This window comes from Phalacrocorax carbo (assembly GCF_963921805.1).
Source record: "Phalacrocorax carbo chromosome W unlocalized genomic scaffold, bPhaCar2.1 SUPER_W_unloc_16, whole genome shotgun sequence".
NCBI lineage: Eukaryota > Metazoa > Chordata > Aves > Suliformes > Phalacrocoracidae > Phalacrocorax > Phalacrocorax carbo.
The window spans coordinates 46668-70661 of record NW_026990250.1 but is presented as its reverse complement, the minus strand read 5'-3'; the positions used below and the strand labels follow the sequence as shown (position 1 = coordinate 70661).

Genomic DNA, 23994 nt, shown 5'->3' with positions numbered 1-23994 from the left:
ATGTGGAATCCTGCTCCTGTGAGTCACCAGGGTCCACAGTGCCTCATTCTCGGTGGTGTCTGCCACAGGAACATGATTCTGAAGCTACCTGTCTATCTCTGCCTCAGCTCCTCTAATACTGCGTAGCCTCTTAACTGTTTCCTGCAGGATGGATGTCATCTACCTGGACTCCTGTAAGGCCTTTGATATGGTCCCCCACAACATCCTTCTCTGTAAATTGGAGATACATGGATTTGATGGGTGGACTATTTGGTAGATAAGGAGTTGGCTGGATGGTCGCATCCAGAGGGTAGTGGTCAATGTCTGGAAGGAGACTGGTGACAAGTGCTGTCCCTCAAGGGTCCATACTGGGACCAGTACTGTTCATCTTCATCAGTGACACAGACAGTGGGATCAAGTGCACCCTCAGCAAGTTTGAAGATGACACCAAGCTGAGCACTGCAGTTGACACACCTGAGGGATGGGATGTCATCCAGAGAGACCTGGACAAGCTGGAGAGGTGGGCCTGTGTCAACCTCATGAGGTCCAACAAGGCCAAGTGCAAGGTCCTGCACCTGGGTTGGGGCAACCCCCCGTATCAATACAGGCTGGGAGATGAAGGGATTGAGAGCAGCCACGCAGACAAGGACTTGGGGGTACTGCTGGATGAAAAGCTGGACATGAGCCAACAATGTGTGCTTGCAGCCCAGAAAGCCAACTGTCTCCTGGGCTGCATCAAAAGAAGCGTGGTAAACAGATCAAGGGAAGTAATTCTGCCCCTCTACTCCGCTCTAATAAGACCCCCTCTGGAATACTGTGTCCAGCTCTGGAGCCCTCAGCACAGAAAGGACACAGATCTGTTGGAGTAGGTCCAGAAGACAGGCACAAAAATGATCCGAGGGATGGAACACCTCTCCTGTGAAGACAGGCTGAGAGAGTTGGGGTTGTTCAGCCTGGAGAAGAGAAGGCTGCAGGGAGACCTTATTGCAGCCTTTCAGTACTTAGAGGGGGCTTATAAGAAAGATGGGGACAGACTTTTTAATAGGGCCTATTGTGACAGGACAAGGGGTAATGGTTTTAAACTAAAGGAGGGTAGATTCAGACTAGATATAAGGCAGAAATTTTTTTCGATGAGGGTGGTGAAACCCTGGCCCAGGTTGCCCAGAGAGGTGGTAGATGCCCCATCCCTAGAAACATTCAAGGTCAGGTTGGACAGGGCTCTGAGCAACCTGACCCTAGTTGAACATGTCCCTGGTCATTGCAGGGGGGTTGGACTAGATGACCTTTAAAGGTCCCTTCCAACCCAAACCATTCTATGATTCTATGACATTTGTCTACCTCCAGTCCTCGGGCACCTCTCCCAGTTGCCATGATCAATCAAAGATTATCAAGAGTGGCCTCGCAATGACATCTGCCAGCTCCCTCAGCACTTGTGGGTGCATCCCGTCAGGGCTCATGGACTTACATAAGGCAAATTTGCCTAAGTATTCCCTGACCTGATCCTCTTCCACCAAGGGTACATCCTCCTTGCTCCAGACTTTCCCCTAGTCTCTGGGGCCAGGGATTTCTGAAAGCTGGTCTTACTAGTAAAGACTGATGTGAAGAAGGCATTCAGTACCTCAGCCTTCTCCATGTCCTGTGTTACCAGGACCCTGCCCCATTCAGCAGCATGTCTACATTTTCCATAGCCTTCCTTTTGCCGCCTATATAGAGGCCTTTCTTGTTGCCTTTGACAACCCTCGCCAGATTCAATTCAAAGGGGTCTTTGGCTTTCCTAACTATGTCTCTGCGTGCTTGGAGAGTGTCTCTCTATTCCTCCCAGGTTATCAGTCCCTGCTTCCACCTTCTATATCCCTCCTTTTTGGTTTTGAATTTTGCCTGGAGCTCCTTATTTATCCATGCAGGCCTACTGGCATTTTTGCCTGACTTCCTGCTCATTGGGATGGGCTGCTCGAACTATTTCTTCCTAAACTCATTTTTCTACTCCCCCTAGTCTTTTGAATCTTATGTGGGGTAATTTTTAATTAAATACAGTCAGTATTATAGCTGAAGCACACTAACAGCAGGTAACAGGCTCATTTCTGTGAGGAGAGCCAAACAAAGAAGTGGACCCAACCAGATGCAGGGGACAGATATAGCAAGAGCGTGGCAATAGCAAAGGACAGCACAAGCAATAACAACATCTGGACATGCCCAATATAAGAAGATTAGTCCAAAAGGCTTTTAATACAGCGGTGACACTGTGCATTGGAGTAAGGGGCTAGAGTAAGACTACAGTGGAATTTAGGACAGTATGGGAAAAGAAAGTTGAGAGGAAAGAGAGTGCAAGCTCTGAGATTGGTCAGAAACTCTAGACATCAGGTATAACTAATGGAGAAAGGCAGTTCTGAAGTATGAGTAGGCCTAAGTTTTCTATTATCAGAACCCTAATTTGCAGGCTGAAAAAAACCCAACCCACATAAGCAGGACACTGCATACCATCAGCTGCTGGAAATATGACACCCCTACCATCATTCATAAAATTACTTTTAGAAGTGCACATGTAAGCACACCACTGAAATTTTAGATTTCACCATCCACTGCATTGTATTGGGATTATTTCTACAGGAATAACTGAAATCAACCTCAATGGTTCAGCCTTCCCAACATCATCCTTCAGCATTCAGGCTACTGGTTAGCTGTCCTATCCAGTCCACTTTTTCTCCATCTCCCTGTATATAGTTTATACCTATCAGGTATCAATAAACTGTATAAATAGTGGTGTAACAGTATGGTATGCATTTATGCAATATGGAGCTATATTCCACTTCATTTTTTCTTCTTGCATTAATTAGTTACTGAAGTTCTTCTATGTTTTACTTTATAAAGGCTTACAAAAGAAACATCCTTATAGGTATGAAAAACAAAATAAGATTACTTTCTGGTATTTTTAAACTTATTCTTTACAAACATCACAGGTTACCTACAGTTGAGAACAGCTGCTGTCTACATTGCACCACAATGCACTGCAGCATCTTAAGAACACTGATAAAAAAATACCTCCTTTTCGGCCAATTCGACTATCCATAAACTTCTCTATAGTTTCAAATTCATCTTCTTCAGGCTGCGGGACATCTTCTCCACAAACTTCCAACAAGTCATCAGAATCTGTCTTGGTTTCTTCAGCTTCTTTGTAACTAACATTGACTGTTGCCTGGCGACGAGACCCTCTCTTATCATACTCATCATCATGTGATGAATCAAGTTGCCTCTTTTTCTGTCCTACAATCTTTTTTCCAGTTTTTGGCTCAATTCTTGAAGACAATAAGAAACAACACAACAGTGGGGTTTCAACACGAACAACTACAAGCCTTCTGTATTTGTTTATGAATACATGTATTTCATGACTGCTCAGTTACACTACTTTCAGTTGGAGCAGACAGGAAAGAGGTATTCAACACAAACCACTAGTATGATAACATCTTTTGTAGCTTAATATTTATTACAGAACTTGAAGACTTTTTAAAATGTTTTCATTTGCCTGTATAGTATTACAATACTTGATTACGAATTAGAAATAGTACCAGAGTATCTAAAATGCAAGACTTCTTACCTGCTTGGGGGGTTCCGGCTTTTGACCTTGTTTTTTGGCTCATAGTCAGATTCACTATCTTCACAACTGCTTTTCTCTCTATCTTCCTCTGATTCAGAATCAGAACCAGTTCCTGATACTGACCCTGACCCAGACATTTGCCAGTCTTCACTGTACATATTGAGAGACAAAACAGTAACTCACATTAGGTTTTTTGGGTTTTGTTTGTTTTGTTTTTAAATCAGGTATTCACTACAGGTTCACTTTAATTTCAACATTCTTCACAGAAATAAAAATGTTCTAATAGTCATTTCAGCTGGAAGGACAGAAATGTATCATGAATGGATAACAGGTAAAAACGCCCAAAGGGAGTTGAATTAAGTTTTCTGTTATCAAGAGGTAGATGTAAAAATAAAATCAAACAAAAAATATGGATTTCCTGTATAAACTACATTTTAATAACTGAGTTAATTTTACATCAATAAATCCAAAGTCCTTAACAAGACTTTAGCTAGAAAGATACATATTTACTGGAACTTACCTATTCCAGTAAGAATAGGTAAAATAGGGGGAAGAGAAGTCTGGCATGCATTCTTGAAAGGCTGCTAAATCTTTATACTACCATCTTTATACTACCATCTATTATCAGGTTTAAGGGGTCTTTGACCAAGATGCTCAAACAGTACTAATGGCCTTTAAAGGTAGAATATTACTCAAAGACCTTTTCATTAAATTTCAGATCAGGAACCCTAAGAATAAGTGCTTTGACACTTATTTCACTTAAATATGCATTGGTCCTAAAAGTGATGTTTTCATTGTGGTCAATATATCTGTGTGTCTTGGAAATACTATAGAATCATGTGTCTCCTTAAAAGGTTTTTTTCCTGCAAGCGGTAAATTAAAAAGTACCCAAACAACACCTCCCCCAAATAAAAACAAAAAACCCTACCCCAAACCAACCAACTCCCCCACCCTATGCAAATCCACAACCTGTATTTATTTGGAGATATAGACAACATATAGAATACCATACTCTAGGGCTTGGATCCTGTACTAAGTTATATGCATGAGAACTCTGATCTGCTTGTCAGATAACAACTGCAAACATACTTGTTCAAAATAGGTATAAATCAAAATAGAAGCACTGGATATATGAGGTTATTTGGTTACTAGTTTCTAAACTTAAATATCTTTCCTGTAACAGAGTATGTTATTAGATGTAGTCACATTCTTAAGTAACAGAAGACTGTTGTTAACAATTCATCGCTAGAGAAGTACTATTTTGCACAGCAAGTTTTGCCTCTGCCTCCCCCTCCCCCAATACCATTTCTTGAAGATATTATATTGGCAACCCTGAATATTGAGATGATTCAATTAACTGGAGAAGAGGAATGAGAGAATGATTCAATTTCTATAGTGTTCATTAACAACAACAAAAAAAACCTAACCAAAACCCCAAAACAAAACACAAACACCCACACCCACAGAGGTCACTACCAATGAGAAGGTATAACCTTTTTCACAAACTTTTTGATCTGCAACTTGAAACCAGCTCAATTTCAACTTAGCTTTACTGACTAGCCAAGACAGTTTATTACTGTCAAACCTATAATCATTTTTTGGGGTTTTGCCTCTAAAGTGTTTAAAAATTTGGTATGAACTATGGGATTCCAACTTAAATTTTATCTGAGACAACCTACTTAAGTAGTTCCCTATTTCTTCAATAATTTTCAGGGAGGACCTTCAGCTCAAAAATATGCTGTAAATGACTACTTTAAAAAATAAAAAGTGCTGATGAATGTTTTTCAATAATGCTTTAAGTAATACAGTCTCTTTTGCTCAGAAATGAATAGTGATATACATGTTCTTTTGAGAGTATTTATTTTAAAATATTCCAAAACATTAATCAAAATTGAGAAGCACAAGATTATATATTTCAAGTGTAGAGAAGCGAAGCCTGGGTAATTATAAGCATTATATCACCATAACAAAAAATTATATTTTTTATGAAAAACATCTTACTCTCTATGTTTTTTCTTCTTGGTTTCACTGGAAGAGTCATCTGCAGAATCTTCACTGCTCGATGAATCCTGCAGATGAAGAAAAGAATATATACGATTCATTACCACAAAAAGAATGAAGCATTTTTAGTATTAAAAAGATAATTCAGCTCCCACTTTCAAACCGAAATCATATTATTAATGTCTTATCCTCTTCATCCCCCTCAGTGTACCACTGAGACTGAATAAGATCAGAATTGCTATTGATTTCATATTTCTCAATTTATGAATATACCATGTCAGCAGAACTCTAGAAAACACTACAAAAAACCCTGTCTTAAAATATAATCATTGTGCCTACATATAGTCAGTTTAGACTGCTGCAAGTTAATAAATCAAAATGAAGGTTCTAGCAAAAGCCTAATAAAATCCCCTGCTTTTTGAGAGCTCTCTCTCACCTTTCATATCTTCTCACATTTAAACACTGCTAAGAAAATTTTAAGAATAGCATGTATGTTTCTTCTCTCTCCACTCCTAAACAAAAAATAATAAATAAATCTATGAACCCTCTTAAAATTATTTTCCTAAAACCAATCTCATAGAGATTAAATTTAGATAATTTTTATCCTGAAAGAGAGTCTTCAGGAAAAGAGTACTTAGCAACAGCTAAAAATTAATATTTTAACTATATATGGTTAACTCCTTTGTTTAGTTTTAATGATGAGCAGCTAAATCTGACTAAAAAAAAAAAAAAAGATGCCCAGAGTAATGATTAAAGACTTGTGATCACACTGCTTACTTTTTTTTTTAATGAATGAAGGAAATATGAAAGTCTGCTTTTAAATAAATTCTAATTCACAAGTGTCCTGAAAAGATATTCCTACTGCACAAAGTCAACTTTTTTAAAACCTAAACCATAGGCTAAACAAATCTCTAAAATTGAAATATGGTTCTCCAAATACAAAAATTCTTTTATAACTGTTACAAAAGTTGCAAAAATATAGCTTTCTACACCATATAGTGTTTTTGAAAACTGCACCAGCTACCTTTATACAGAAACAACAGTGGAAAAGTCTTTTAGTATTTTTAATTGTCTTTATGGAACTCAGAAGGCAGAAATGCAATAAAAGTTAATACTGTGTGACTTGAAAATTTTGTCCATACATAACAGAATTTCTAGCTAAAAATATAAATCTAAACTGCTATCATTTTGGCACAGCTCATCTGAAAACATGCAACTAAATATTCCCCCCCCATGTTTCCTTATAAAAATGTCATTTATTTGAACATTACTTTTATAGACTAAAACCAGACTTTTTAAACACGCACACTTAAGAGAACAGAACTTGGCTCTACATAATTTTATTCTAACATATGGGGAAATGAGACATGCATGTTTACATTTTATTTACTAATTTATATGTTATTCACCTCTTCTGAACCACTGTCTGATGATGCTGCCTTCTGCTGTTGTTGCTTCTTGAGCACTGCTGATCTCTGCACACCAAGTGTACTTGGACTGGGCTTCCAAAACTGAATTGGAATTCAGATACAAGAGTCATTTAAACTTATTGAAACTTTAAAGTTTACCACATACTTACTTTTCTTAAGATGAGCAGCATCACTAGTAAGACTGATCCCAATTTTATTAATAATAAAAAACTCACTATAAAATACCACATGCATTAATAATATTGGATAGCATTTTAAAGTAGCAAGGCTTCTGCAGAAAGGAATGTTTTACAGTAAGTATAACAATAGTTGTGCAGGCCTATCTATTATTAAGATAACTTCCTTTTTTAAGTAAATTTTTAAACAGATCTAGATAAGTCCTTTCAGGCCACTTAGCTGATATATTTTTGCTTCATATGGGAATACTGAAGTACACAGAATCTCAGAATATTTCGAGTTAGACGGGACCCATAAGGATCACTGAGTCCAACTCCCTGCTCCTCACAGGCCTACCTAAAACTAAACCATATGACTAAGAGCATCATCCAGGCACTCCTCGAACTCTGACAGGCTTGGTGCTGTGACCACTTCCCTGGGGAGCCTGTTCCAGTGACCGACCACCCTCTCAGTGAAGAACCTTTTCCTAATGTCCAATCTGAACTTCCCCTGATGCAGCTTCATTCCATTTCCTTGTGTCCTATCACTGGTCACCAGAGAGGAGATCAGCATCTCCTCCTTCTGCTGCCCCTCTTGAGGAAGTTGTAGGCTGTGATGAGGTCACCTCTCAGTCTTCTCCTCTCCAAGCTGAACAAGCCAAGTGACCTCAGCCGCTCCTTGTAAGTCTTGCCCCCGAGACCTTTCACCATCTTGGTTGCCCTCCTCTGGACACACTCTAATAGTTTGAGGTCCTTCTTATATTAAGGCACCCAAAACTGCACACAGTGCTCAAGGTGGGGCCACACCAGTGCAGAGTGGGAGAATCACCTCCCTCGACTGGCTGGCTATGCTGTGCTTGATGTGCCCCAGGACACAGTTGGCCCTTTTGGCTGCCAGGGCACATGGTTGACTCATATTCAACTTGCCGTCAACCCAAATCCCCAGATCTCTTTCTGTGGGGCCACTCTCCAGCCTCTCCTCCCCCACTTTGTATGTATAACCAGGATTGCCCCATCCCAGGTGGAGAATCTGGCACTTGCTCTTGTTAAATTTCATATGGTTGGTGATTGCCCAGCTCTCTAGTCTATCCAGATCTCTCTGTAAGGCCTCTCTACCCTCGAGGGAGTCCACGGCTCCTCCTAGTTTAGTATGATTGGCAAACTTATTTAACAGAGGAGAGTTCAGGTAACGTTCATCCATTCCATTTAAGAGATTTCTAAACACCACTTTTTTTTTCCTCTAAATTTGGCAGACTTTTTCCCCATACAGAAGACATGCCATATCTAAGCCTAAAATTGTCATACATTTATTGATATGAAGAAACTAGGCATTAGAGAGATAATGTTATTTCTAAACTTTTTTACATTATGTGTGGCTTTGTCTTCAAAAATATGCAATAAGTTAATAGGTGCTTCTGCATGATAAAATTTAGGTAAGTATCTAACTGTACATATTTACAGAGATGAGAATTTAAGAGCCCAATGTTTGTTATGAGAGCTAAGCACGTGCATTCACTAACCCAATCAAGTTAAAATTCTAAGTAAATATTAGGGGGGTTTTTGTTTGTTTAAATTAAAACTGCTCTTGTAATTATTCTGCAGAGGGTTTTTTTCCCCTACAAAGGGTTAATTTATATGTTTTGTTTTACCTCAGATCCATCAGCTTTTGGTGGTGGTTTAGCTTGAACTTGTTTCTTCTCTCTAGATGTATCAGACTCTGATTCTGATTGACTGCCTGACTCTGAACCAGACTCAGAGTCACTGCTACCTGATTGACTGCTACTTCCATCACTACTGCTTCCAGAGCTTGAACCAGATCCAGAAGCTGATGCTGACCCAGAATCATTATCTGATTGGCTGCAATTAGAAGTTAACAGGATATTACACAATGGCTAATTAAACAGGATTAAAAAAAGAAGTCACATTAAAAAGACTTTAGCTTCACCTATAAATCAATTGTTAGGTTAGCCCAGACACATGGATAGCATACAAATGAATGCACTGGATTAAATAAATCAGGAATGAAAATTCAGAGTTTAATAAGATTTTTTTCTTTTAAGGTTTAGTGAAAAGTAAGAAAGGAGAGAGAGAGGGAGGGGAGAGAGGCAAGAAAGAAGGGAGAACATTAATCGTTAATGTAGAGGAGTCAAACAAGGGTATTTCTCACCCACCCAAACCCTTACTTAGCTCTATCAAACCCCACATACTTTTGTGTACACACACACGCACACTTGTTTTAAGTCTTTTTAGATTAGCAGTGTCCCATCCCCCCAATTTCTTTTTTGAGCATGCATTTCTTCAAAGCAAATATAAACTCTGTTTTGTTTCCCTAGTTTTACTTTTTTCATAAAAGCAATAGGGAAAGAAGTATCTTTAAGGAAGTACTTGCAAACTACATTTCATGTTGTGATTTGGACCAACTATATACAAAATACAACCAAACACGTGATTAAATAAAGTGTTTATAAAAGTAACTGGAAAACCAGAAGTGTATTGTCACACATAATATAAATCCATGCAGACCATCTTACACTGTTAAAACAACAACAGTAAAATTCAAAACAATAAAAACCCAAAAGCTCATATCAAAGTCTAAGCCTATCACTGCCAGTACAAGTCATTTGGCTGTCAGCCAGCAAGGGGGTGTGTGTGTGGGATGGTGGTGGTAGGTTAATCATCTTCTGCACTAGAACACACTTAATTGACAACATTTAAAGCCACAAAGCAGAACCGCTATTCTCCCTATTGCTAATACCAATTAAATTGTACTAGCGGGGGAAGGAGAATGAAGCTATTCACAAACTGATTCCTGTAGACAGCACCTCAACCAATCATCTGCGTCTGTTGACTTTGAAAGAAAGAAAGAAACAAAGCATGAAAAAGCTTCCTTATTTTGAAGTGAGGGATATGAAGAAATTCAACTGCTGGTTTTACTTACACTTGCTGAGGAGAAAACTGGGGAGTGACAAGGCTGCTTCCAAAATTCCGATTCCTGTCATCAAGGGCCTACTTCAGGCATAATGCTATAACACTAACATATTAACCTGACTTGAAAAATAAAAGCAAGGCACCCACTGTAGAATATGATTGGAGTTTAAACTATTTACCAGAAATTAAGGGCAACATCCACTGTGATTCACCAAATATATTTTAAAGACAATAGTATTATTTTACACAACTGTTACCTTACCTGTAGTGTTGGGTAAATTAGAGTGTTATAAAACATTATAAAGCATTTCTCAGCATAGCACAGTGCATAGGTAAATGTCACAGGGACTGTGGAAGATGGTACATGAAGAGAAGAAAATTCAGCAAGGAGAAACCTCAAGACACAAGTCAGACAAGTCCCTGTGACAAAATACCACCAAAAATGTCTAAATCCTACATTTAAATAAATAAGCAAAAATCATGTGAGTAAGATTCACAGTTGATGGGAAATTTTAACAGTTTAATGTTTTTCAACATAGGAAGTAAGTGGCAAGTTCAAAAACAAAAGGATTGTGAGATAGAAAGAAAAAGTCTAATAGATAGTTTAAGTATTTGCTCAGGAGCTAGATGTAAAGAAATCAACTAATTCCAAATCATTTTCTTTATGAAGAGATCAACTAGCTATCATCTATGCTCTCCATTAAGTAATACCAATGCCATCAACAGATGTGGATCATACAAAATTCAGTGTTCAGAAAAAATACATAGACTCCTTATCTTGGCAACACTGCCTCTAAACGGATTCCCCACTGGGCTTTGCAGGATCAGCAAAATAAGACCTATCTCATCATCCCTGTTTCTCACAATAAATTGACCCAATTTGGACGTGAGGAGGGTAATATGACCAGACTGCATATCAACTAATAGTAATACCTCAAAAAGAGTAAAAGTTTCAAAGTCAGTATTCAACTGATTTATTAATAAATGCAAGATTATAATACAAATCTGTAGCTAAAAGCAATAGGGATGGGGAGATGAAGAAAGGAAAATACAAGAAACAAATAAAAAAAAAATCACATAATAAGGTTCACCACAATTGTTTCAGGGCTACCCTAATGAAACCCTCTATGAGGAAGAACCACTACTGTAGACTAACAGCTAATTTTTACTTAGAATAAAGAAAAAAACCAGAAAGATAAACTTTAAAGGCCCTACCATCCACAAGGCCTTACTAAGCTGCCTTATCCCACAGTGTTAAACCAGCACAACAAGAAAATAGGAGAGGGCAAACTGAGCATCAGCAAGTTTTTTTTGAAAACAAGGCCTTGCTAAAACATTTACCAAGTCTTGAGATGCTATGGCAGTGCTCATACATGCTTTAAAAAGTTTCAAATTCACTGGTAAAAAGTACCTATGGGAATTCAAGCACAGAGGACTAGTGCATACTGGGTAGAGTTTACTTCAATTCTAGTCATCCAAATTAATGCAGATGCGTCAAACCACACTAGTTTCTGGCTGTACACCCTCCTATACACATATTTGCAGAGATCTTGATGTAACTACAGCACACACAAAAACCAGACAAGATGAATAGCTGTGACTTCATTTTTACTGAAGTGTGGAGAACTTGCCTATCACTGGCCTATCACTTGCCTATCACTGGCCACAGGATAACCAGCTGTGGAAGGCTCCAAGGCCTACCAGTATACATTTAATTCATCATGTGTTCTCACTGGGGGGTGGGTGTGTCCATTTCTACACTAAGCTTCAGTAGAACTTTGACTTGGAGACACAATCCCCTACAAGGGCAGCAACCCAAACCCCAAAAGTTTTATCTGCAAAGGAGGTAGGAAGCAGGGCAATATATGAATACATTCTTCATATTCTGCAATGAAGATACACTATAGATTGCCAAGACCATACAAGCAGCACTGCATGATACAATACTTCAATAGTCTGTATATGAAAGGACTTTCCTCTGAGAAATATAACAATTTTAAACCAACAGTATCACTGATGAGGAACCCTAGGCAAAACACATACTATATAGTAAATGCTACAGGATAAATACTCAATTTTCAGCATTAAAAAAACCCCACACCACCAACACCCCCCCCCCCCAAACCCCAACTTGTCCAAACATCAGAGAGAAAATTGCTATTTTTATTTCCACCACTGAAATCACTACAGTGATCTCAGAAGAGAACAAGTTTATGCCAAGGCAAATCACTAGCTGTCACATATTTCCAGGTGCAGACTTTGTCCTTGCTTTTCCTGTACTTTGGCCAAACCTTAAAAACAATTTTTTAAAAACATTCCTTCTTTCACAAAGTGTTAAGCTGATATGTCAGTATTTCAAACTATGATGTTCAACTGACCTTTTTTTTTTTTAAAAAAAGAACTTAATACTAGCATCTTTCAAATTCAATTTTACACTAACATAGGTGTCACAAAAAGGCTTAGGAACAAGGAACTCAGTTTACCCACGCCCTCTATCAAACTCACTGCCTCTGCTCTCTCTCAGAAATAATTTTTTTCTTAAACCTAGGGGAAAAAATATATATTTTATACATACACACACACAAAATAAAATGGAAAACTCATTCCCATACCAAGCCATTTGGAAATTGCAGCAGTTGAAAGAAAACATCTTTGTATCAATACCACAAAAGAAAAGTCTCTTGCCTAACAGGACTATTTGCCTATTCAAACATAAGTTGAATGGAAATTTTCAGCCTAAGATTTATTTCTCAATTATCTTTAAAAGATAATTAAAAGATCTTTAAGAAACAGATCATCATCAGCCAGACTACCAACTTGCATGATCAACTTCCGAGATAAAGCAATGCCTTACTTGTTTTTGAAGTAATGCTTGTAAGAAAGCAACAACAATGAAGATGAGACACCTATTTAACTTTCTTAAAAATAAAAAATATTCAAGAAAGTCTCCAAAATATGCCAAGACTTGCTTGGAACAAAGGAAGAAGTGTTATCTGAAGAGGAAACTAAAAACCTACTTCTTCCCTCACACAAAACGTCTGCAGCATTCTAGCCACGTCTCTTAAGCAGTGCCCATAATAAAAACTGGGGTATTGAAAATTAAGTATTTTGAAAATTACATCTTACTGAAAAACTACTGTAGTAAACTACCATAATAATATTTACAATTTCAACTTCTTTTCAACACAGCTACTAGCTGTTTGCTACACTATGTCAATTTACCACCAGAGAGCATCCCTTTCTAACACTTTGCTTTTGCAGATGTAACTTCACTGGGATATATATGTACTTGGCTTTTTATTTTTGTTTCACTTGTCTAGCGCTGTCCTAGTCAAAATTTAACAGAGTCATTACTTCTCAGTATCACCTAAGCAAGGCCCAGATTCACCCTGCCTCAGGACTTAATTGTAGCCATTTTTTTTTTTGCTACAATATTTTAGCTAATGTATTAATGAAAGAAAAACAGAACTCTCCTCCCCCAGCCTCCCCACATTTTACTGCAAACACAAAACTACTGGCACACTAAGGGGTAAAAAACAACAATGGAGAGCAGCCTTCCTTTCTCCCTAACACAGATGCATTAAGCAACCCTTAGTTATTAAAAATGAACAGAAATCTCTAATCCCTGTCATGGGATTACCTATGACCCTCTGCCACATGCGTGGTAATTCAGATTAAACTCTAGTAATTCAGATGCTAACCCTAGGAGGAAGGATGGAATTATTTAAAAGGTACACAGTTACACACATGCATGTGTTAAAAAAAAAGTTACATCATCTCCTTGCAAATAGAGGAGGAACTAAGGAAGAAGCAACTTCAAAATTTCACTTTAAATGCTCCTACATTTACTCTGAATTTCAGCAATTTTCACACAATTTGAAAAATGGTACAAAGCAGCAGTATGAACTATCACAGCTGAAGCCAAGCACCTTGTAAACAGTGTCTTGGTCCTCAAACAATATATTTGCCTGCTGGTGAGTGATGCTCCATGAGAATAACTTATTTTGACAATGCTATTTATGCCCTCTCCAACCTTTCCCCAACACAGCACCCCCTTAGTGGTGTCAGTGCAGTCTGTAGAAGGAGCACAACTGAACAGGGCAATTTTCCTTAAAACTGCTGTCCTGAAACCTAATTATAAAACAGTGCAAATCAATACAGAATTTCAGAAAACTAACTAAATAAATTTCAAATGAAAAGTTTTTTTTGTTCTTGTTTTCAATTTTAGTACATGCACACACATTCCACATTACACCATGACGGACTGCAGCTGCTTTTCCAAGTGCTTAAAATGCTATGCAGTCTAATACCTTTTCCCCTTTCTTCAAGGAACATTACTGACATGACTAAAAAAACACCAAACCAAACAAAAAAAACCCTAAAACACCACCAAAAAACCAAAACCACTGCAGAACTCATTACACTGCAACATCTACCAGCATCACTGTAAGTTCAGAGACCTTGTTTGCCATAGTTTTAAAAAAATCTAATTGAGTTTTTGAAGCTTGTAGGAAAAGATCTAGAAGTTTCATACACATTTCTAGAAGCTCAGACGACATTTTTTTGATCCACTAAAATTAATACTGTAACAGCTATTATAGGGCAAAACCAATCATAATCAGCTTGAGAAAAGTTCACTTTCTTCTAAGAATTTGAAAGACAAGCAATCTCTCACTCCAACTTCTATCAGCAGCATGCCAGAAGTGGTTTAATCTTTCTTGAGGTTGAAAAGGAAAGGAGATACAGTTTAAGAAACATGTACATTTTCTAGAAATAATCATTGCAAGCTATCATTGCTAACCAAGCTACAAGTGAGAGTATTTCAGACTATACGAAAATTTGACTTTTAAAATAGTTGTTCCATTAGGGGAAAGAGAAAACACACCTCCACCAAAACAACCCCCCCCCAAAACACAACACACTCATGATAGCAAGACTGTTTCCTTTCATCCTTTTATTAAAATAAGCAGAACCTAAGTTCTATTATAAAGGCGTTTAAAATGTAAATTAATGGAAATAATAGCTGTGAGGTAGTCATATTTTAACATTCTTGTCACATTTTCTTTTCCTCCTTTGCCTATGGGCTTCTTTGATTTTCCCTGCATTATCTGTGGCATAGTATACAAGCAATTCCTCCTCTAACTAAAGAGCTTTAAATATTATCTGATGCTGTCCAGCTAGGGTCCATAATTTATCTAACTTTTCTCACAGTGTATAATGCCTATTAACACGAAATAGCACCACTGACCTCTACAAGATTAATCACTTGAACTGGCACTACTAATTACTGGGATTCTGGCATTGTATCCTTAGTGTTAGGATGCAAGGAACATTGAAACTCAACTATTTCTTCAACCAAAGACTCAGAATACTGTCATAATTACCTGCTACCTAATGCTGTTACATAAATATCATCTCAGGAACACCAATTTTGATCCTCTGCTCTCCAGAGTTCCTCTTACATAAGAGGACAGGCAAAGTGCTTTATTTCTTGCACCCTTCTCTTCCTGTACAGTCCAGGGTCAGCTCCTTTTCTTTAGATGCTTTTATTTGAAACAGTTCAGCAAAAGGTGAAAGAGAACCCCATAATCATCCTGTTGCAGACACCTGAAGTAGCCTAAAAAAGATGGTTTGGGTACAACACAACCAGCCTTTTTTCCCCTTTCAAAAAAGTGTGCTTGAAACTGGAAGGTAGGAAGCAATCTTCAGGCATCTAAGCCTAAATTAGAACCTTCCTGTCTTTCCCTCACCCTTTCTGAATATACTCAAGAGACTAGCAGAAATAAAACAAACACCAAACAAAAACATAAAATACCTTACATATAATGAGAGAAAGAGACAGTGCACAAAACTTAATTTTCAGTTAACTATTCACCTGCATTTGTCAATTTACCCTATCCTACCTTGTCACATTATGTCCTCCCTTTACTCTGCTCCTGCATTGCTGTCCTCTTCCAACCAACTCTATCCTGTGGTGTAATTTGCCTTCCCCCCACTCTTCTTCACTGATGAATGTGCTTTCAAGAAGAGACCAAACATCAACAGAAATGATAAATACTATCAAGACCAGAACTGAAAGAACTCTAGATCTAAAATAATAGGGCAAGGGAAATTAAGCTACAGAATAAAGATGCTGTTAATATGATATATACAGAAAGGGAATAGTCAGCATTTCCTGTTGAAGAGCATTTGTGCTCTTTTAGATACTTAATTCTGTTATTCAAAACAAAATTTCTGCTTTTGTAAGTCCTTCTTTCGAAAATGTGTCATGTAAGCCTTCCTCCCCCTGCTTCAAGCGATTTTTAAATATAAATATAAACCCCAGTAAAATTAAAACAGCACTATTTGATAAAAGGTATTCTTGAATAAGAAACCATACATTACATACACTGTACTTTGTTCAAGTAAAAAAAAACAAACCACCAAACAACCAACAACCAAACCCAAATCCAACAACACTAAACAAAGGAATGCATGAGACTGCACAAAACAGTTATAGGAGCATCACAGGACCATGGGAAAAAAGAAGCAATAATGATGACCTCTTTAGTCCTGTTGAAGTGACTATTTCTCTGCCATGCAAACAAATCACTGCAATGATGACAAAGTTAACTGACAATGCTAACCTGCAGTAGTAGACATGCAGGAATATATACTCAGAATGAATAGCATGCTCTCAGGATGGGATTTCTACATGAAAAAGTATAGTTTGCCAACATACATAAAACCAATGTAAAGTCTACAGAGAGCATCTTCCAGAATACGTAGTAAAGAAGCTTCTCGCACCCCTAGCCCTTGAGTCAAATAGTTGCATTTGTACAGCAGCATACATCAAATCTGATTTGGTATGAGTTTGACAAAACTAAGAAGTTGGTCTGTATTACATTTTATAGACGCTGTCTCTGGATATTCTCAATATATTCAAGAGCAATTTAAGAGAGATCCACAAAAGCAATATTTATTTTCAAACTATTTTGCAAGAAAAGCAAGACAGCTTACTGAGAATACCAAAAGAAATAATTGTTGCATGTTTGTGCCTGTTAATTTTTCAAACCCCAATAAATACCTATGGAATAAAATAAGAGTATGCTTTGGGGAGAAGACAGACTTAAAGGGAAAACAGGGGTGGGGGGAGAGAATGTGGAATGGGGGGTTGCAGTCAGTCCTTAACAGGTCATCTGCCGCTCCTTCCTCCTCACACTTTTCCCCTGCTCCAGCGTGGGGTCCCTCCTACAGGATAGTCCTTCAAGAACTGCTCCAGCATGGGTCCCCCAGGGGCTGCAGTTCCTGACAGAAAGCCTACTCCTGTGTGGGCTCCTCTCCAAAGGCTGCAGTTTCTGCTAGGAGCCTGCTCCAGATTGTGCTCTCTACAGGCTGCAGCTTCCTTCAGGGCACATCCACCTGCTCTGGCATGGGGCCCTCCATGGGCTGCAGGGTAGATATCTGCTCTGGAGTGGTCTTCTCCACAGGCTGGAGCAGAGATTCCCCTGCAGCAACTGGAGCACCTCCTCCCCCTCCTTCACCGACCTCAGTGTCTGCAGAGCCGTTTCTCTCACATTTTTTCCCCCTCATTCCTCCCTCCCTCTCATGCACACTCTGCTGCACACTGTTTTACCCTTTCTTAAATGTTATCACAGAGGCGCCACCAGCTTCACTGATTGGCTCATGTTTGGCCAGTGGCAGGTCCATTTTGGAGCCGGCTGGAACTGGCTTTGTCCAACACAGGGGCCACCCCTGCAGTCTTGTCACTACCAAAATCTTGCCACATAAACCCAATACAACTCTCTATACATACACACTTTTTCCTCTTTTTTTTCTCCCCCTAATTTGTATTACCTACTTCTACCAAAAAGAAACCAATAGATGAGAATACTTCTGTAATTAAGCTTGGGGAATCTTTCTTTTAACTCCCACTTAGGTTTCTTGAAAGCAGGAACTTAGAATAGTGCCTTTCAATTTATCTTTTTAACCTTCTGTGGAAGGTATGAGTTTATACAGCAAATTCAAGCCTGCTGACATGCTGGCAAAGAGATGGCTTTACTTAACTATACTATCTTTTATGGTCCACAGATTATTAAATCAACAAAATGAATTAAATTCATAGAAATTACAGTCTTGTATTAACATCAGCTTTCAAGAACATAAACAATGTTAAGGGACCTTGGTGCAAGAAACCACTTTCTGCTTACTGGAAAAAGGAAGTACAATACATCCCAGACAGCTACTTTCCAGATAAGCTTTACTGAGCACACCCTTTTTTATCTACAGAGAAGTAAGGTCTGCTCAAGCACTCCATGTCTTGTTCTACAGGAAACACAGGAAAAGCAAAGAGATGGGAAACCAGATTGCTATTCAATTGGCACCAATGTTTCACTTCTGCATTCCTTGTTCTACCTGGAGCTTGTGTTGCAGTTCAGCTATAACTGCCCTTCCTTGCTCATTAAGCAAGCTAACTAATATGTATTTACTCCTATTCAAGTTTGCAACAGAATGCTTTCAAGAACACTACACAAAAATGCTTTTCTTAAATTTAAGAGTTAGTTTCTCAGAGCGTTGCTATAAAGTTTTTGTGCTTATACTTACTTGCTATCCAGATAATGATTATATGTGATATTTCACCTAGAACTACTGAAAACATTCCAGAGCAGTGATTTCAAGCAAATAAAAAACTGGAGAGTAGACTCCATTGTAACTATTACACAGAAAGCAGCAAGATTAGATTATAGTGTTTATGTCAGTCTACAACCTTCACTATGCTTGGCACTCACACAGATTTATAGCTTCAGAGGTTGCTATCATGGCCAAGGAAAGTCCAAACACTGCAACAAGTTATTAAGCTGTGAAAATACAAGAGAATTGCTTCTACTTGTGGCCCAACAGAACTTCAAGCTCAGCACTTGCAGCAATGGAAAGATTTCTGGTCATCTACCAGCCAGATGAAGAGACTTGACAGTGGAAAGGAACACAGGAGCATGGCAAATTGCCCATTTCTTTCCCACATGCTTCAGAAATGCTTCTTCACAGCCAGTCACAGGGAATAGAAGACAGCTACAATTCCTTATCACAGTGCTAGCCAGTGTATACAATCTAAGGTTTCCAGATAGCCCCTTCTCCAGCTCTTCTATTGCTGAGAATACTACAGGCTTTCCACAACTTCTACAATTCATGGTAAGAGTTTCTTTAAAACAATATAAAGCAGTATCCATGAAGCCGTATATTTCTGTAAAGCCAGCCCTGATCCACTGCTGCTCTTTACTTTCCAAAGTAGTGATGGTGGCTTTCCTAGATCTGGCTATATTTAATTGTGATCAGGACTATCACCCCAGAGCAACAACCATGGAAGCTTACACAGACATCAAAGAGGGAAAAACTGCCTTGCTACATTTGTAAAGTGTCATATTTTTAAAGTGACATACTTTTCAAAGATTCATTGTCATTATTATCAACTGTATCACTAATGTTGCTTAGATTTGTCACTGTATCTGCCTTCATCTCTCCTTTTCTACCTACTTTTGAAAGTCTGACTTTCTCTGCAGTTTCTTTCCAGCAGCAATTCTCAATTACTTTCTCAACTTGTTTTGCTTCTCTTCCTAGCATTCTGAATGGAACAGGATCACTAAAATCCTAGTAATGATAATTTGCCATCAATAGTAGCTATTTTGTTTCTATTCTGTAGAATTCATATTTCCAGACCATTTGAAGACTACATGCAGCTTCACTTCCCTGGTTACAGTTAGATACCTGTCTGCAGTCACACCTAGCTAAAGGAATTTTCCTCCTAGTGAAAATCATTTAGAGTTCTGGAAAACTTGAAGGAGGGGACAACAGGACATGAAGAAACAAAAACAAACAACAAAAACAAGGGCAAGTCATACTATGCTGGAAGGCTGTGCTGCCATCCAAAGAGACCTGGACAGGCTGGAGAGCTGGGCAGAGGGGAACCTCATGAAATTCAACAAGAGCAAGTGCAAGGTCCTGCACCTGGGGAGGAACAACCCCATGCACCAGTACAGGCTGGGGGCTGACCTACTGAAAAGCAGCTCTGTTGAGAAGGCCCTGGCAGTACTGGTGGGCAGCAAGCTGACCCTGAGCCAGCGATGTGCCCTTGTGGCCAAGAAGGCCAATGGTATCCTGGTATGCATTAGAAGGAGTGTGGCCAGCAGACTGAGAGGGGTTATCCTCCCCCTCTACTCTGCCCTAGTGAGACCACATCTGGAGTACTGTGTCCAGTTTTGGGCCCCCTAGTTCAAGAAAGACAGGGGACTGCTTGTGAAAGTCCAGCAGAGCGCTACCAAGATGATCAGGAGCATCTCCCTTATGAGGAAGGGCTGAGAGACTTGGGTTTGTTCAGCCTGGAGAAGACTGAGGCGGGATCTCATCAGTGCTTATAAATATCTAAAGGGTGGGTGTGAGGAGGATGGGACTGAACTCTTTTCAGTGGTGCCCAATGACAGGACAAGGGGCAATGGGCACAAGTTGGAACACAGGAAGTTCCACCTGAATATGAGGAGAAACTTCTTTACTGTGCGGGTGCCAGAGCAGGGGCACAGGCTGCCCAGAGAGGCTGTGGAGTCCCTTCCCTGGAGACATTCAAAACCCACCTGGACACGGTCCTGTGCCCCCTGCTCTGGGTGTGCCTGCTCAAGCAGGGGGGTTGGACAAGATGATCGCCAGAGGTTCCTTCCAACCCCTACCATTCTGCGATAAGCATCAAACACTTATCACAATAATTATTTTAATAATAGGGCAGACAGAAAAAGGGCTCAATTCTTTAATATTGGAAGCCTTCACCCTTCATTTACAAAAACAGAGTTTCCTGATAGCAAATGGCAAGTGTACAAATGGGTTTTCCGAGATCTGTCTGTGAATTAGGCTACAGGGTTATTGACTGATACAAGCCTAGGAGAAAAAAAGTTTAACATTTTAAAACTTTTTTAAAGCTTTAAAATGTGCTCAGCAGCACATTTAAGATGCAGAACAAAGTCTCACCTCACAGGCAACTATCATGTTTTAAGTAATTTGCATCTTCCTGATATTTACTTATAATAAAGTTGTCTGGAGGCTTTTTTGATACTTAGTTGGTTTAGTCTTATGAGATTTGCGACAGCTTTTGAATAATTTTGATATACTGGTATTTACAAGTGATCATAGTTTGATACACAATATTATTCCTACATTATCTTTAGCTAGGTGGCTCATTTCAAGTAGTAAAAAACTTCATAAGTACAAAGTCATCAGAGTTGTCCCTGACAGTTAATTTTTATTGGAGGTCCAGAAGACTAGCTTTGTTCATACTGTTTTATTTTGTTCATGTTCCTCTACTCAACTGACAAGACTTGTTTTGGGTTTGGTTGGGTTTACTGTTTTGTTTTGGGTTTTTTTTTTTTGTTTTGTTTTTTAAATGTAAGTTATCAGGAATATTTTGCCACTTACTAGAAGAAACCCAAAATTTGTCTGCTAACTAGACAAGTACCATCTTTACTGGAAACAGAAATCTAACAAAAAAAAAGCTTACAAATTATTCACAAGATTCAAAGTTTACTGACTTTCTAGAATATTTCTAGGTGTAATATGGAAGCTTGACATTAAAAAAATACACAGAAGTTGTTAAAGTTTCTTTAGTTTTACTGCTCATAGGTTTCCTAGAGATTTGTACCTAATATCACCTAAACATTTCTCTCTTCTCCCTTCTTCCCACCCCATTACTCACTATGCTACATCCAAGCTTAATGACCAGCACGTGCTGAATGATCAGCTGTCCATTATGTTGTCCTTGGATTTCTTCACTTGGGGCAATAATTTAGATCTACCCCCTCTACCCAACTGGCTGTTTCCATAAAGCCCACAGAACTCAGTTTTCTTTATGACCTCTGACTGATGGAATCAACTAACAGGTTCAACAGGCTGTGATCAGAAAGAGGAGGAAACAAACAGATGGGTAGACTGACAGCATGATCACAACTGTCTCTATTTGTAAGTTTGCCTTACCTTCTTAGATCTGCAGCATTCATCATATTCCCAGTTTTAGAAATATTAAATTCCTAGTGCAGTAGATATTTGTTGAACTTACCAGTGTTCTAGAATAAGAATTTAATTCCACACCTACAAGTTCACTGTTATCCTCATGTTGCAGCAAGGAAGTTCTAACCAGGCTTTTCCAACCAAGTGAACCTTCTACACATCCTAGAACACCAGCAACTGACATCAGAGGGGTGGATTTTTTTTTTAATTAAGAAAACATCTGGGAAAACTGTACTTTCACTTTGGAAAACAAACATGAAGTTAATGCTTTCCATTATACTGCTTTGACAACTCAACAAAAAAAGAGAAAGCCTCACTGTTGAGTGAACTCAACAGTCCACTGTTCCAATTTTAGAGGTAGCCTAATTTGGGGTTTATACAGCACATATTATGTATGCATGCCCTATACTTCATAGACATGAGTTTTACTTTAACATTTCAATCTAACCTGTTTCAGTTTTTAACACTTCAGATAACTTTTGAGGAAAGAGAGTAATGGATACCGATAGAGCTTAAATAGTATTAAAACCGTATTATGTAAGGTATATACACGATTGTTACAGTTATTAAATGAAGCTAACTGATTCTAACAAGCAGATTAAGCATCTGTAAAAAAGCATGGCCAGTCCTCCTAAATAACGGTCTACTTGCTCACCAGGAAGCTTTGGCACAAAGTTAAAACGTAAACCAGTTTTAATAAACAAAATACAGGAGAATACATAGCTAAGGACTGAAAATACTTACCTTGACTCTCCACTACTGTTTCTTACAATGTCTTCATCACTGTGTCTATTCATTGTAAATATTAAGAAGTTTAAAAGATAAATAGAAGTCCACTCAGGTTAGAAGGCAGATATCAAGAATCTACTTCTTGGTACTCTGTTTTCCAGGTGACTTGTTTACTCAACTGTTCTCTGCAGGTATTGAAGATTTTTTCCCAAATTACCTAAAATAGCAAAGGAAAATGTTGACATAATTTGAAATATTTGATGGTTGCTAACTGAAAGATACTGAAAATAACCTGTCTCTTCACAACAACACTGAAAGGGAGTATCTATCACATTTAACATCTTTTAAACTGAAAAATAGTTTTTGATATGCCATAGTACTGTCTTAAGAACAACCAGATCTAACTTTTAAAGGAAAACAGCCTCCCCAAACACATAAATATAAATTATAGATATTAATGCTCCAAGATCTGATTAGCAAAATTATTTCATGCACAAAACAAACATATCAGTAGCATTTCCAGACACTGACATGTTTACATCCAGTTGGGGGTAGAGGCAGGAAAATAGAGACTGTCCCATTTTTTAAAATTGGCTCAACTACATCAAGCTAACAAGATCCCACAGATGGATTGATCATTATTTCATATACATTAACATCTTCAATCAGGTCTCTGCCGTGTCAGATGCACCTAGAAAAAGTTTAGGCTCACTTTAAATGGAGCGCAAGTATGAACTCACTGATAGTCAGCTAAAGAGCAGCGCCTCTCACAGATTTAGTGGTGTTAAAGGGATTAGGGGATCGCCTGCAGGTTGGCTGCCTCGAGGTGCTCTCCTCTAATACAGCCCGACCTACAGCTCATGATGGAGGTGGGTGCCACCTCGTTCCGGGATGGAAAAAGCCCTGCGCTCAGGCACCATCTCAGATACCAGAGTCACTCCAGCCAGCAAACAAAGGCCATGACGGGAGAAAAATGATAGGAAAGAGCCCTGTAACCCCAGAGAAGCCGCGAAGCGAGTCTGGGGCCCCCGCGGCGGCGAGCCAGGCAGCTTAGTGGTTCCTCGCGGATCGGCCGCTGATGCCTAACGAGGCCAAGCTCTGCGCTGTCTGCCCTCCCGCGCCCAGGGTGCGAACACCCTGCCACCTCCGGGACCGGCAC

The 23994-nt window shown here is 38.8% G+C and overlaps 1 protein-coding gene across 3 annotated transcripts in view; it reads right to left on the bottom strand.

Moving 5' to 3' along the window:
* Positions 1–23069, bottom strand: part of LOC135310834 (chromodomain-helicase-DNA-binding protein 1-like) — an 81362-nt gene extending 58293 nt beyond the window's left edge. For 2 of the 3 annotated variants that reach the window (XM_064439880.1, XM_064439882.1), the window contains exons 1-6: positions 22851–23068; positions 8807–9014; positions 6982–7083; positions 5573–5640; positions 3572–3721; positions 3019–3272 (exon numbers count right to left, since the gene is read on the bottom strand). In XM_064439880.1, the coding sequence (XP_064295950.1) occupies positions 3019–3272; positions 3572–3721; positions 5573–5640; positions 6982–7083; positions 8807–9014; positions 22851–22903 (835 nt within the window). In that variant the 5' untranslated portion in view covers positions 22904–23068. Of the gene's footprint in view, positions 1–3018; positions 3273–3571; positions 3722–5572; positions 5641–6981; positions 7084–8806; positions 9015–22850 lie in introns of all 3 variants that reach the window. The other variant, XM_064439883.1, reaches the window with a different exon arrangement.
* Between the last annotated feature and the right edge of the window lie 925 nt (positions 23070–23994).